This window comes from Lactuca sativa, chromosome 1 (assembly GCF_002870075.4).
Source record: "Lactuca sativa cultivar Salinas chromosome 1, Lsat_Salinas_v11, whole genome shotgun sequence".
NCBI classification, from domain to species: domain Eukaryota; kingdom Viridiplantae; phylum Streptophyta; class Magnoliopsida; order Asterales; family Asteraceae; genus Lactuca; species Lactuca sativa.
Window position 1 is genome coordinate 189,664,374 of NC_056623.2, and position 15,605 is coordinate 189,679,978.

The 15,605-nt window shown below is 38.7% G+C and overlaps 1 protein-coding gene across 1 annotated transcript; it reads right to left on the reverse strand.

Annotated features, from left to right (window-relative positions):
* Positions 1-3,197: 3,197 nt before the first annotated feature.
* LOC128128291 (uncharacterized) lies at positions 3,198-15,404 on the reverse strand. The gene is made up of 3 exons (XM_052767142.1): positions 15,134-15,404; positions 3,475-5,524; positions 3,198-3,381 (listed from the first exon to the last, which is right to left on the reverse strand). Exons 1-3 carry the CDS (start codon positions 15,402-15,404, stop codon positions 3,198-3,200), a joined length of 2,505 nt encoding a protein of 834 aa, XP_052623102.1.
* Between the last annotated feature and the right edge of the window lie 201 nt (positions 15,405-15,605).

A 15,605-nucleotide genomic window follows, 5' to 3' on the forward strand; every position in this document is an offset into this window, starting at 1 on the left:
CTTGAAATTCCAAGGGCTTTCGTCGTTTATCAGCGTAGCTTTTCTGTCTGTCTCGTGATGCTTGCAGTCGGGCTCTGATCTGAATTATCTTCTCGGTCGTTTCGCGTATGATTTCTGGTCCCGTTAATACATTGCCTGGTGTCTTTCCTCTTTCTAGCTGAGTGTCACCTACCTCATCCCAACACAACAGCGATATACATTTACGGCCATACAATGGCTCGAATGGGGCAACTTTGATGCTTGAGTGATAACTGTTGTTGTACGAGAATTCGATCAAAGGCAAGTGGGTATCCCACGACCTTCCAAAGTCTATCACACATGCACGAAGCATATCTTCGAGCATTTGAATGGTTCGCTTGCTTTGACCATCCGTTTGTAGGTGGTAGGCAGTGCTCATGTCAAGTTGTGTTCCATAGCTCTCTGAAGCGATTGCTAAAAGCGTGAAGTAAATCTACTATCTCTATCTGAGATGATAGATATTGGCACTCTGTGGAGTCTCATGATTTCCTTGATATAGGTCCTTGTCAATCGTTCCATCTTGTATGACTCTTTTATTGGCAGGAAATGAGTGGCTTTTGTCAACCTGTCAACTATTACCCATATGGTATCCAAACCATCAGTCGTCTTGGGTAGTTTGGTCACAAAGTCCATAGTAATCCTTTCTCATTTCCACTTGGGAATTACTGGTTGTTGTAGTAATCCCGAGGGCTTCTGATATTCCACCTTTACTTTAGCACACGTGAGGCACTTGCTAACGTAAGTGGCAATTTCTGCCTTCATGTTAGGCCACCAATAATGTTGCTTGATATCCAAGTACATTTTATCTGTACCTGGATGGATGGAGTATCGTGTCTTGTGGGCTTCATTCATGACTACTTCTGTGAATCCCCCAAGTTTAGGGATCCAAATGCGGTTCATGAAATAATATGTCCTGTCCTCCTTCACTTCGAAATTCTTTTCCATTCCACATAATGCTTCGCTTGTTTTCTTTTCTGCCTTCATGGCATCGAACTGGGCTGCTCTGATTTGCAAGGTCAGGTGGGATTGAATGGTTATGGAGAGAGTCTTCACACAACGATTCAATTATTCTTTTCGACTCAAGGCATCAGCTACCATGTTAGCCTTACCTGGGTGGTACTTGATTTCACACTCATAATCGTTCAGTAGCTCAACCCATCTTCGTTGCCTCATGTTTAACTCCTTTTGATTTAAATGTGTCGGAGACTCTTGTGGTCAGTGAAAATGGTGCACTTGGTACCATAAAGGTAGTGCCTCCAAATTTTCAAGGTGAAGACCACAGCTCCTAATTCGAGATCATGGATGGTATAATTCACCTCATGTGTCTTTAGTTGTCGGGACGCATAAGCTATCACCTTCCCGCGCTGCATGAGTACACAACCTAAACTCTGATTCGATGCATCACAGTAAACTACGAAGTCCTCTGTTCCCTCTGGTAGTGATAGTATCGGTGCACTGCAGAGTGCTTGCTTCAGAGTTCGGAATGCAGCTTCTTACATATCTTTCCATTCAAAGGGTACACCCTTTTGCGTAAGCAAGGTAAGTGGCTTGGCTGTTTTGGAGAAGTTCTGAATGAACCTCCTGTAATAGCCTTCGAGACCTAACAATTGACGAATTTTTGTGGGTGTCGTCGGGATCGCCCATCCTTCAATGGCTTTGACCTTAGAAGGATCCACATGTATCCCTTCTTGACTAACAACATGACCAAAAAAGCTCACACTACGGAGCCAGAACTCACACTTAGAGAGTTTTGCGTAAAGCTTTTCGGTTCTTAGGGTTTCTAAGATTTGTCGGAGATATTGGCCATGCTCCTCTTCGCTTCGAGAATAGACTAGAATATCGTCAATAAAAACGATGACAAAGTTGCCGAGGAATGGACGGCAGATTTGATTCATTAGGTCCATGAATGCGGCAGGGGCATTCGTTAATCCGAAGGGCATTACGAAAAATTCATAATGTCAATAACGAGTTCCGAAAGCAGTTTTGGGGATATCCTCTTCCCAGACTTTGAGTTGGTGGTATCTGGATCGCAGATCTATCTTAGAGAAGTAGCTTGCTCGTTGGAGTTGGTCAAATAGATCGTCGATTCGTGGAAGTGGATAGCTATTTTTTATAATGAGCTTATTTAGTTCTCTGTAGTCAATACACATTCTAAAGAAACCGTCTTTCTTTTTAACGAAGAGAACCGGAGCTCCCCAGGGTGAGAAACTGGGTCGGATGAATCCTTTGTCCAAAAGTTCGTCGAGTTGGCTGGACAGCTCTTGCATCTCCGCAGGAGCCAATCTGTAGGGCGATTTGGAGATGGGTGTAGCTCCTGGCACGAGGTCAATTCGGAACTCGACTTGTCTTTCTGGGGGTATCCCCGGAAGATCTTCGGGAATTACATCCGGAAACTTGCAAGCCACTGGGATGTCTCGAATATTGATCTCTTGTTTAGACTTATCCATAATATGAGCCAGAAATGTCAAGTCCTTCTTTCGTAGATAATTCTGTTCCTTAATGCACGAGATAAGGCAAAGGTTCGTGCTGGGTTTGTCTCCGTATATAATTAGGGTTTCGCAATTTGGGAGGTGAAGGCGAACGGCCTTCTCGTGACACATAATTTCAGCATGGTGGGGGCTTAACCAGTCCATGCTGATAATCACATCAAAACTCCAAATGGAAACAGGCATTAAGTTTATTTGAAAGACGTGTTGGTTCAAGGTCAGTGTACATCCGATGTAGATTTCCCTAATGGATTCTGTTTTCCCATTAGCCATTTCCACCGTAAAGGTTTCATTGAGCATCTGGGGTTGTTGTTTTAACAAGTGTTTGAATCTATTACTCACAAAGCTTCGTTCTGCCCCGGTATCAAATAGGATGCATGCATAAGTGTGGTTTAGGAGAAACATACCGGTGAAAACAGCGGGATCCTGAACCGCTTCTCCCTGACCCATGGTCAACACTCTTCTTGTTCCTCCATTCCCAGGGTTGTTGTTGTTGGGGAAGTTTCGACGGAAAGGCCCAGTCTTTCCACATCCGTAGAGGTGTGGCTTGGTCTCGCATTGTTGTCGTCGTTGTTGTTGTTGTTGTTGTTATTGTTTCCTTGCTGCTGGTTCTGGGGAGGATAGGTCCTGCAATATTTCGCCGTGTTACCCTTTCGATTGCAACTGGTACAATGCATTTCCCTGTATTCGCCATTATGATGGAGACTGCACTTGTTGCACTTTGGGAGATTCCCTGTATTCGCCATTATGATGGAGACTGTATTCGCCATAGAGTTTTTGAGCTCTAAACGTCTCGAAAACCTGTTTTAAGTGCACCAAATGATCCTCCAAGCTCTTGCTATATACCAAGATATCATGAAGGTACACAACCACAAACCTGCCCAAAAAAGATTTTAGCACTTCATTCATTAGTCGCATGAAAGTGCTAGGTGCGTTAGTTAGACCGAAAGGCATCACGGTCCATTCATACAATCCATGTTTAGTTTTAAAGGCTGTTTTCCATTCATCCCCTTCACGCATACGAATTTGATGGTAACCACTTCTCAAATCAATTTTTGAGAACACAATAGAACCATGCAACTCGTCCAACAAATCATCAACTCTAGGAATAGGAAATCGGTATTTTATGGTGATGTTATTAACAGCCCTACTATCAACACACATCCTCCAAGAACCATCTTTTTTTGGAACCAACAAAACTGGAACAGCACAAGGACTTAGGCTTTCACGAACATAACCCATTTTCATGAGTTCATCAATTTGTTTTTGCAACTCTTTTGTCACCTCCGGATTACATCTATAGGCAGCTTTATTAGGCAAAGGAGCACCCGGAATAAGGTCAATTTGGTGTTCGATACCACGGATTGGAGGCAAACCCGGTGGTAATTCGCTTGGAAACACATCTTGAAACTCCAAAAGCAAATCAGCAATAGCGTTTTCTCCATGCACCATCTTCTCCACCTTTGCATGCTCTTTGGCCACAAGCATGTAGATAACATCACCTTTGTCAAGAACTTGCTCCACCTCCCTTTCACTAGCAAACATAGAAAGATTAGGTTTTTTTACTTGTTTAGAATTCATGGACCTTATGGCCGTTGGGGACATGGGTTTTAACACAATTTTTTTATTATTGTGTTTCAACTCATATTCATTGCTCCTCCCTCTATGTAACACGTCCCTATCAAATTGCCAAGGACGCCCCAACAAAATATGACATGCATCCATAGGAATAACATCACACAACACTTCATCTTCATAAGACCCGATAGTTAGACCAACTCTAACGTGTTTTGTCACCTTTATTTTGCTTCCATCATCCAACCAATGAAGAACATATGGTTTTGGGTGGTTTGTAGTAGACAAACCCAATTTGGTCACCATTTCATTAGAAGCAACATTAGTACAACTTCCACCATCAATAATCAAACTACACCACTTGTCACTAACCAAACATTTGGTGTGAAACAATTGGTCTCGTTGATCCATATCAGCCACGGTTTGAACCCCTTGAGTTTTAAGGGTTCTAAGCACCAAAACTGTATCATACACCGGTGCTTCATACTCTACCTCCTCCTCTTCTTCCTCTTCTTGTTGTGTATCATAAAAAATACCCGCCAACCTCTCTTCGTCCTCCAACTCTTCACGACATTCAATGGCCTCCCTTAAAGTCACCACCCTTTTGTTTGGACAAGCATTTTGGTAATGACCAAAACCTTGACACTTGAAACATCTAATTTTCGCCAAACTAGTTTCTTTGGTACCACTAGTAAGTTTGGGAGCAACGGGAACACTACTAGAACCAGAAGGAGAAACAGAATTTTGTCTATTGCTAGACTCGGGCTTGGACCACGACTTTGACTTGGGATTTTCGAGACTTAAACTTGAACTCCCACCATAATGTGCTTTGGCTTGCCCCTCCAACTTCAAACACAAACCACAAAGAGTTCCAAAATCAGCATAAGGATACAACTCCACAACATTGGCAATGTTGTAGTTCAACCCTTTTAGAAAACGAGTCATTTTTTGTTCTTCAATTTCTTCAATATCCCCCATCAAGGACAACTTCTCAAATTCCTCAATGTATTCTCCAACACTCATTTTTCCTTGCCTCAAATCAGCAATCTTCTTGTAAGTGGCAATTCTATGAGTAGAATGAACATATCTCTTTCTTAGCTTTCGTTTTAGAGAAAGCCAAGAACAATTTTTTTCTTTGCCTTCACGGGTTCTCTTGGCCTTAAGCCCTTCAAACCACAATGAAGCACCACCACTTAGCTTGAGAATGGCATACTTGCAGCTTTTTTCATCATCCACTTCTTTGAACTCGAACATTCTTTCAATCTTCCTTTCCCACTCCAAGTAGCGTTCAGGATCAGTTCCACCAGCAAATTCAGGCAATTCAGACACCTTGAATTCTTCCACAACCCTATGTTCACCACGGCGGGGTTGCCTTCGATTTCCACCTTCTTGGATGTTTCTTAATTCTTCACGAAGATTTTGTAGGAACTCCGGATCATCAAAATCTATTATGCGCTCTGATACCACTTATGATGCGTGTCTGTGCTTGATTTAGTGAGTGGGGTAGTGTTTAGGTAAATTAAGAGAGAATAGCAACCACAAATGATATGTGAATGGAAAGAAATAGATAGATTAGTAACAACTCACGACCTATTAAGTTGTATACCGATGAAAACAATCCAAGACCTATTGGATTGAGTTCGTATCAAGTCAAGAACACGTCCCAACAAGATAATTTGAGAATTATAACAATAATTCAAAGTGAAAATAATGGTTCTTTGATTAAAATTCGTGTAACCCTAATTCAATTTGTGGGTTACCATGCACAACCCAACCATTGAGCCCAAACCACCTTCTAGCCCACTAGTAATCACTAATCCATCACATTTTGGGCTTTCATGATCCATGCATGGATCAAGAAGAGGATTACAAGGTCCTGCTAATTCTGTGTATTATTTAAGGCTGTTGGGTATACGAAGGAAACGTTAACCCATTTCACGTTTGATTTATTTGCACCTTACTAGCAATGCTAATGGGCCACTGAGGCCCAATAGCACGTGAAAGTCATTGAGGGTCCCTTCAGCATGTAATTGGGTCACAGGAGGCCCAATAAACATTTATTTTTATCGTTGGGCTCAAAAGTTATGTTAATGGGTCACGTAGGACCAATAAGCATGATTAGAGACTTTCAAGCCCAAAGATTTGAATATTTACTTGCTTTAGGTATAGTATAATTGTTGGAAAGTTTGATTGAACGACTGTTAATTTCGTATCGGCACGAGGCCGGTTGGTTGTGTATAACGATATTTAGCATTATATGTATATTCATCTTTCTATTTTCATAAGTTGTAGTTTGGTATTTTTTACTCAAATATCTTAATAATAAAATAATTGGTTCAAAATATTGGTTTGACCTTTTCAGCCCTTCTTTAATACAAATGACAATTTTAGTCCCTTATTTTAAAAATAGACATTTTAGGCCCTTACACCATTTTTCTTGATATTTTTGACCCATCGGCTTGTTTAAGGGTTGTTTTTAGCTCAAAATTTACTCTTTTGCAGTTTCAGCCCCTCCAGTAAAGAGTTTTCAGTTAAAGTCCACACTTTCCGCAACTTTTACAATTTTGGCCCAAAATCCAAAAACTTTACATTTTTTATCCTTGTTTGGAAAAAAAGATCATTTTAACCCCTGAATTAGTTTTGTTTACCCTTTTACCTCCTGTTTTGAGAAGTTTACCATTTCAATCCCTTGAAAATTATATTTTTCTCAATTTTTGGCTCTATGGGCCGAAAAGCCCAAAAATTGGCCCATTAACCTACAAATTACATTTCTAGCCCTTTAAAGAGTATAATATTCATATAAACATTTATTTTTACAATTTTGACTCTTTTGGTCCTTAAGTGTAAGTCCCCAATCTGCCTGTGTATCAATCAGATCCGTTTAATGGTGCGGAATCCCAATCAAATGGATGATGTCAGATCAAATAGAAGAGAAGGAAAAGAAGATGATGATGATGAATCTATGTATGATATGATTAAAATGAAGATCTGGATACAAAGATTCACACACACTAACACATACTCTTTTTTCTCTCTCTCTAGAACACATTCAAATGCATACACTTAAGCTCCTTGGTTTTCATCATTCTTTCCTCACACCCCTCACCCCTCTATATATACACACAGGAAACATGGGCCGTAAACAGGGTTTACGGCCGGAAACACCCCCTTGGCCATAAACCTGACCGTAAACACATAAGATATTACATAAAAATACAATTGCCCAGAAAAAAAAAGTATAAACCATAATATTGACCCAACAATCTCCTCCTTGGTTTATAGCTTTCTTTTCTTTTCTTAAATGACCCAACAAGCTCCCCCTAAAAAGTAGCTGGCTTTTCTTGTTAATCTTCATCGAGAGCTTGGCTTCAGCATTTATCTTCAATGAATGACTTCAGATTGAGCGGTTGGGCTTTTCTTTTGAATTTGGCTTTGAACGCACGTCGGGTGAGGAGGCTTGATGTACTGATTCTTGAAAGATAGCGCTTTTAGCTTGAGAATCTTCAGAGAGAACATCAGAGAGAACTAATCTTCTACATCACTTCAGCAGGTACAAAGATAGCAGTAGACTGATTGAGGAGGCTTCAATGCAATCCGTCACATATTCTTCAATTTCAGCTTTACCTTGCTTCTGGGGTTGAAGGATTGAATGTCGAAAGAATAATCTTCATTTCTTGCTCCTTCAAATGTGAATTCTTCGATGCTCACGGACGAGGCTTTGGCTCAGAAATCTTCAACACAAACTCCATGAGTCTTATCTATACCTGAAATCACTTTTCAAGACAAAACAAAACTAAAAGAAAACTTAACACATAAATTAAAACAGAAACAAAAATATTTTTGGATTTTTAATTTTTCTGAACAAGAAAATAAATAGAAATAACACTATTTTTGGATTTTTAATTTTTCTGATTTTTCTTTGATTTTTGAATTTTTCTGATTTTTTTTTCATTATTTTTAATTTTTAATTCTCCCCTAATATTTAAATTAGAAGAAACTATGACAAATTTAACAAAAATAAAAATGATATCTAACTTTAAAAGTGATTTGGGATCAAAGTTTTTAAACATCCTTTATCCACTTGTCGGTAACTTCTATCTTCACGTCTTTGTCTGGTCGATCGCCGGTATTGTTGTCCACTTAAACACGAAAAATTGTGACATAATTAGGACATACTATTTGTTACAAGACAAGGTGAACTTAAGTTCCTAGATATTATATCTGATCCTAAGTTCCTAGATACTATATCTTAAGGACCATTTAGCTGACGACGACCAGAGATATTGTTGTCCACTTAAATTGAGCAGCGAGATCTATAGACAATCTTTGAGTGTTCAATTTTAATTGTACTGGAACATGTTTCTCGCTTCCTGATATGCCCCAGCCATCAAGAACTTCCAGAGTACTCCTTACATCGGGTGAGCAGACCATCATTAGGAGGGAAGATAGATTCAGAGTATTATCACTTATAGTTTCAGATGGATTGAGAAGTAGAAAGTTGCATATGTTGCGTACCAGGTCGGATTGTTAGTCACGCAAAGGAGACAACATATGGCTAACAGATAAGAGGAATTTCATATATATATATAATATGCAGAGAAATAGAGTTGCATATGTTACAGTCCACGTAGGATCTCTTCCAATCATGCAGAGGAGGCAACATATGACTAACAGTAAGAAAGAAAGAAAATTATTTTCTACAGACCTAATTTATCGGAATTTACCAGTCGCCCCATCAATACCGGAATTAAGGAAACAATTCGCACATCGAGGAAAAGTTAATCCATGGTTCCAAGTACGGGTTCATTTAATGTGACGAGTGGATTCCCATATATATCTCCCTGCTCAACCTATCCGAGCGTCGTATTGTCAGGCTAAACGGATCTAACTAGGTCAAGATTTGCCAAGTCTATAGATTTCCTAGGTTCAGCTCTGCCTAGTCATGTCCATTTATAATTTTTCGTCCCTACCGACGCATCAAACCAGAGCATAGACCCTTCAACTTTAGGTACGTTACGCAGACTTAGATTGCCTGTTATCACTTGATAATATCACTACCCAAAACATCTCCTTCAAGCACATTTCATAACCAACATTTTTTTTTTGATTTTCTAATGTTTTTGGATTTTTTAAAATTTTCTAATTTTGGTTTTGTTTTTATTTCTCCCCTAAATTTGTGCATAGGAGAGAAACGAAAGTAAATGCGCAGATTTAAACTATCCTAAAACAAAAGTTAGTCTTTAAAGCGATCAGCTTAGTAAAAACTCAGGAGTATAGAGAAGAAAACGCAAACCGTAAGTCACCGATTGAATTTTCATCCAGAAGGTCTGTGAACAGCACGCACAATCTCAGAACAGATCCAAAAATTCTTCATGTCATTAAGCATAAACCCCGTGAATGATCTCTTCCTTTCTTCCTTTCCCGCAAAGGACACATTCTCCCAAATAATGTTCTGAGTGTTGTACAGTTGAGAGATGTCTCCTATCATGTGCCTGGAACAGCCGCTAGCAACAAACCGAAGTTTGATGATATGCCTCCATAGCTGCTCCAACACAGAGCGGGATTAGTTGGTCTTTGGAACCCAGTCTATTTTAAAACTGGGTCGACCTTTGTCATCCTTGCACGGTACTCTCTCCCATGACATGTCCTACTTATCACAAACAGAAGATGTAGAAATATTAGAGTTGTTAGTTGATTTGGGAGATTGAACCTTTGGTACCCATTTGTAGTTGGGTTTAACCCTTTTCTTTTTCGATCCGATGGGTGCCTCAGTACTTGCTTTGGAACTTGATGTCGGCCGTTGAGATGACTTTGATTTTGAATTTACGGGATCATCTCTTTGATTTGGCTTCTTGGCCGACATTCCCTTCTTGACTTTGGGATTTTGATTCTTATCCTTTGGAATTTGATTCTTGGCCTTGGGAGTTGAATTCTTGACCTTCTTCGCATTCCAGTCATCAATGTCTGATCGTGATCTCGAGGGGTTTCTTTTGAAGTATCTCCCTTTTGGCACGTTCTGCCAGCCTTGTGCGTAGTAAGGAACATATGTGCAATTTGGACAATTTTAGGAAATGTGTCCAGGTGTTCCACAGTGAAAACATGTCTTTTTCTTCACTGTGAAGTTGTTTCTTCCTGCCCCTGGTGGTGTATCCTTGCCTTGTCTTTTGTTGTTCCCACATGCACACTTGCAACATGCACTTTGTTTCACTGGAATTGGTGGCCTGTACTTCTCAACAGCAGGTTGATCAGAACCAGCTGAGTTCGAAGCAACAGATTCAGAGTTCAAGGAGTCATTGGTTTGTTCAGTAGTGCTCTCCTTGTTCTCATCTTCTGCTACTTTACCTGCACATGAAACAGAAACATCAGTATTTTCAACCTGAATAACTCCTCCTGACACAAATCCAACTCGTTTTCCATATCGAAGATGTGCCTCCTTGTCAATTTCTTCCTGTGTCATAGGGACGGATGTGTAGTTATGATTATAAGGAGGAGGTACACTATCATACCCTAGACCCTTGTTTTGATTTTCTTTGAATTTTAATTGGGTTTCATATAAGGACTCGACTGTCTGACTTGACGTAGTATAATTTTTTAAACTAACATCTGTTTTTCCACACTAAATTTTTAAAGCGTCAAGTTCTTCAATTACAGCAGCACGTTGTCTCTTAATATAATCATAAATTTCACACTTGTTGCTATACTCTTCCTGAAGTTTCCTAAAGTCCTTGGTTTTTGCTTCTAATTCAGCCTTCAGGGGTTTTTGTCCTTTCCTGAGTTGATATCCTTTATATCTCAGGACCTCAACTTCCCCTTTTAATAAATCAATTTATTCCCGAAGAAATTTAATCGTATCTTCACTAGATGGCGTACATGAAACTTCACATGATTGAGAACATGAAACTTCATTGACCGGGAGGTTTGTGGAACTCATTGTTTTTCGACAATTCAAAGCGTTAAGTTGTTCAATTATATCAGCCAGACTAAGACGATTGAGATCTTTTTTCTTTTTGATGTCAGCCACATCCATATCCCACGATTTCGGAAGTGCATTCAGCAGCCTTTTGTTTATTTCAAATTTGGTCAAGACGATCCCAGCTATATTCATCTCAATAGAGAGTGTGGTAGATCGTTGCAACTGAGTTTCGAGGGTTTCTCCAGGGATATAATCGAACAGGTTGAAGTTTTTCCTTAACTGATCCTGACGACTCTCTTTCATGTTTTTCAATTCCCTCGTAAACTTCAAAAACTATTAAAAACACAACTAGAAGTCAAACTTAAAATTTTTAAAAAAAAGCCCTTTGACTATAAACCTCAAAAGTCAACCTTAAAAGTCAAATTTAAAAAGATAAACTCAAAAGTCAAACTTAAAAGTCAAACCGAAAAGCTAAATTTGAAATTTTAAAAGTCAAATGAGAAAGTCAAAGTTTAAAGTCAAAGGTCAAACTTTAAAAGTCAAATTCAAAATTTGAAGTAAAAAGTCAAAAATAAAAGGGAAAAATGCAGAAAAGCTCAACCAGTTATACATGTATATGCAGAAAAACCCTTATATAATTTTTATATTCAGAAAAAACCTTATATTAATAGTTATCATTCGAAAAAGACCAAAATACAAGGTTTTAAGAGAAATTGACAACTAAAAATATAATGTCGCTTACATTTTTGTTTATCAATATGAAATTGATTTTAATCGGGATAAAAACAATTAGTTAAGAAAGAAAAAATCAAACATATTAAGAATACAATCGAATGAAAGTAATCGAAATTGACATGTTTTTGCATATAATCAAAGAAGTATAAGGGATATGTATACCATATCATATTTTTAGCTGATCGTTTCTTCTAAAAATCTACAATTTGGTTTTATTTGAAATGTAAATAATAATATAAGGGTTTTTCTGAACATAAAAATAATATAAGGATTTTTCTGCATATACATGTATAATTGGTTGGGCTTTTCTGCATTTTTCCCAAAATAAAATTCAAAAATTAAAAATTAAAATTTTTGGTTGAAAATGGAGCTTAAAAATAAAAGAAATTGATTTTTGGGCTGAATTTGACAAAATTGCGAAAGTTTGGATGCGACTAGGAGTGTTTAAGAATTAAAAACGGAAGGCTTGTAACAAGTTGTTCCTTGGTTCAACTGGTAAGGCGCTTGGTGGTTGAATACTTTGAGGTCCCGGGTTCGATTCCGAGTACCCCCAATTCGTGATTCCCTTTTTTTTGTAGAAGTGCGCTGTAGACACTAATGCTGCCGAGCCGAGCCGTTCTCCAACCGCGATCCAAGCCGAGCCGTTCTGCCGAGCCGCCGCCGTAAACCGCCGCCAAAAACCTCCTCCGGCCGTAAACTCTAGCCCGTAAACCCTTCAAAGGCCGTAAACTCTCCTTCAAAGACCGTAAACTCTTCAGAAATCGTTGTTTTTGACGAAAAACAACGTTTTTTCACACTTTGCTCCAAAACCCGATCAAAAACTCATTTTTACGAAAAACGCGAAGAACAAACCCCCCTTATTTTTGCGAGATCAATCCAAAAACGTAAAAATCTCTTCAAAATAAGATCAAATAAGCTCCAGATCTGAAAAAAATTATTGATACAATCATGCTCTGATACCAATTGTAAGTCCCCAATCTGCCTGTGTATCAATCAGATCCGTTTGATGATGCGGAATCCCAATCAAATGGATGATGTCAGATCAAATAGAAGAGAAGGAGAAGAAGAAGATGATGACGAATCTATGTATGATATGATTAAAATGAAGATCCGGATACAAAGATTCACACACACTAACACACACTCTCTTTTCTCTCTCTCTAGAACACCTTCAAATGCACACACTTAAGCTCCTTGGTGTTCATCATTCTTTCCTCACACCCCTCACCCCTATATATATACACACGGGAAACATGTGCCACAAACAAGGTTTACGGCCGTAAACACCCCCTTGGCCATAAACATGACCGTAAACACATAAGATATTACATAAAAATACAATTGCCCAAAAAAGCAAAGTATAAACCATAATATTGACCCAACATTAAGAAAACCGTGGATGTCAACTTTCAAACCAACTTTTGTTTATTTGACAAATTAAGCCCAAAAATGGGTTTTATGTTGCAATATGTTTAATTATCAACTTAGAGGGTAATTTTTCTTGGCTTGTTTAGTGTAACATATCTTAGATCATGTTTATCTTCCTCCTAGATCCGTATATCTCGAGATTTCTTTCATTTTTGTTACATATTTACCACATAAACACATGAAATCACACATAACATACACATACACGTAGTTCTACACATTTTACTTGTATTATCCCCCATAAAACATATGAAAACCGAAAAGAGAGGGGTATGAACTCACCTTTTCTTGTTGTTTTCTATTTGAAGAAGAAAGGGAAGAGTTTGTTGCTATTTTTCGGCCCTAGCAAGCTTTCTTGGGTTGATTTCAAACTTAAGAAGCTTCTAAGGAGTAGATCATGAAAATTGTGTGAGTTAGGAAGACGTTTTGATGAAATAAAGAGACTAGGTTATGGATCTACACAATAACTTACCAATGATGATGATCCTTATGGAATAACCTCCTTGTATTGCCCTAAATGTCGAAATTTTTTTTATCAAGAAGAGGAGATATGATGGTGTTCTTGAGAGAAAACTTAAGTGATTTGTGTGTGGGTGTTCATTCTTTTGGGCCGAGAATTAAGAAGAAAGGAGAAGAGAGAGAGATGAAAGGATGGAGTGCATGGAAGTATGTGATGGTGCTTGGAGATCCATAATGTAATAAAGAGGTGGCTAACCCTCCTTATCTCTTTGATTTTCATTTTTTTTAGTTTTTCACTTGCGCCAAGAAAAGGGAGTAGAAAAGAATAGTTTGGGCCTTTGTGTTCCTGAGTCCATATTATGGGCGTATTTTGATGATTTTCGGCCCATTTGGTCTTTGGAGATGGTTCACAGCCCAATATTAATCAAAGTATGAGTTTTATGGCCCATTAGGGCTAATTAGATTTGTTATGGCCCAGTAAGGCCCATTATAGATGAACTAGTCCATTCTAGGCTTATAAGGCCCAAAATGTTAAGTTTCATGCAAATGGGTCCAATTAGGGTCCATTTAAGAGTTTTAAGCCCAAAGTAGTCAAATTGGAAGCTTATTGGTCCATTAGGCCCAATAAGAAAATCCTAGTCCAAAATGGACTTAAACCGGGATTTTTAGGGTTTCCAACTTTTGTTGACTATTTGAATGTTTGTATAGGGTATTTGATGAAATTTTGTTTTCATTGAATAAACACCATACATGTTTTCAAGTTTTAGCTACAATGTCATTCTTTGTTAAGTGTTTACAACGTATCAGAATTCCTAGTTGTGACATTACATGTACTTGTTGGTTATTGAATGTTATTGTATATGTCGACATGTTATGGTTTGTTGGGTTGAGGTGGTCTTGCTTTGTGTTGAAGGTCAACATACCCGGGACGGTCCAGATAGACTAAATGCCTACGAGGTGGTTGTGATAACCCGAAATTTCTATTCTGTACAACCCTTCACTTCAATAGAAGTCAGAACAGTTTCTGCTAATTTTCAAGCTTTTTGGAATAAGTTTGAGTATTTTAGGATTAGCACTTTAGGAGATATCAGGAGAGAGGATGCCCTAGGGTTTATTGTGCATCAATAAAGTTCCAAAAAACTCTTTGATCGTTTAGATCTCACACAAGTTAATCAGAATAATGCAAACAGAATAACAAACAAGAGAATGAATCAATAAAGAGCTGAATGATTCAATAGATTCAAGCATCAGCAGAACTCGATGAAGAACTTCTACTATAGAGGCTTTTAGGGTTACAATCGATAAAACTGTGATCGCTATGAATGATCGACCAAAACCGCTACGTACAAAGATGCATGCAAGCATCTATAAATACTAAACCCTAATAATTAAATCACGGATGGACAAGCCCAATCCGGATACAAAATTGGACTATGGACCAAGCCCAAGACGCAACACATAATGGACCCTACAATCTCCCCCTTTGCGTCAATTGGGGCGAGACTCTACTTTGGCTTACTGGATCCTGCTGCATTAACCTTCTTTGTGGTGTCGAACAGGCAAGGAATGATGGCAAGAATAGTTTGTCTGAAATGAATATACCAGTGGATCATGTCATTGAAGTACTTCTTATCATCTTCAGAATTTTGCTTACACTGATTGATGATCCCCAGAACATGCTCCAAACACGACGTGGTATAAAGATGTTTGTCAGCCAAGGCGAACAGACATTTTTGGCCTTCATTCCTGGTGAACATAACTGAGTTTCGCTTCGGATCGATCCTCCCCATCTGAATTTTATTCAGATCACTTGCAGAACCGGCTGGGGAGATGGTGGGCTTCTTCCTGAATACATTAGCTCCTGATCCATCTTAGCAACCTCCATGATATAACAAACCAACATCCTCTTGAAGTGATCTATGATCGGCCCATATTCAGCTTCATTGGTGAGGAGGACGTTATGCAGGATGATCCAATCGTGAGGATTCAGG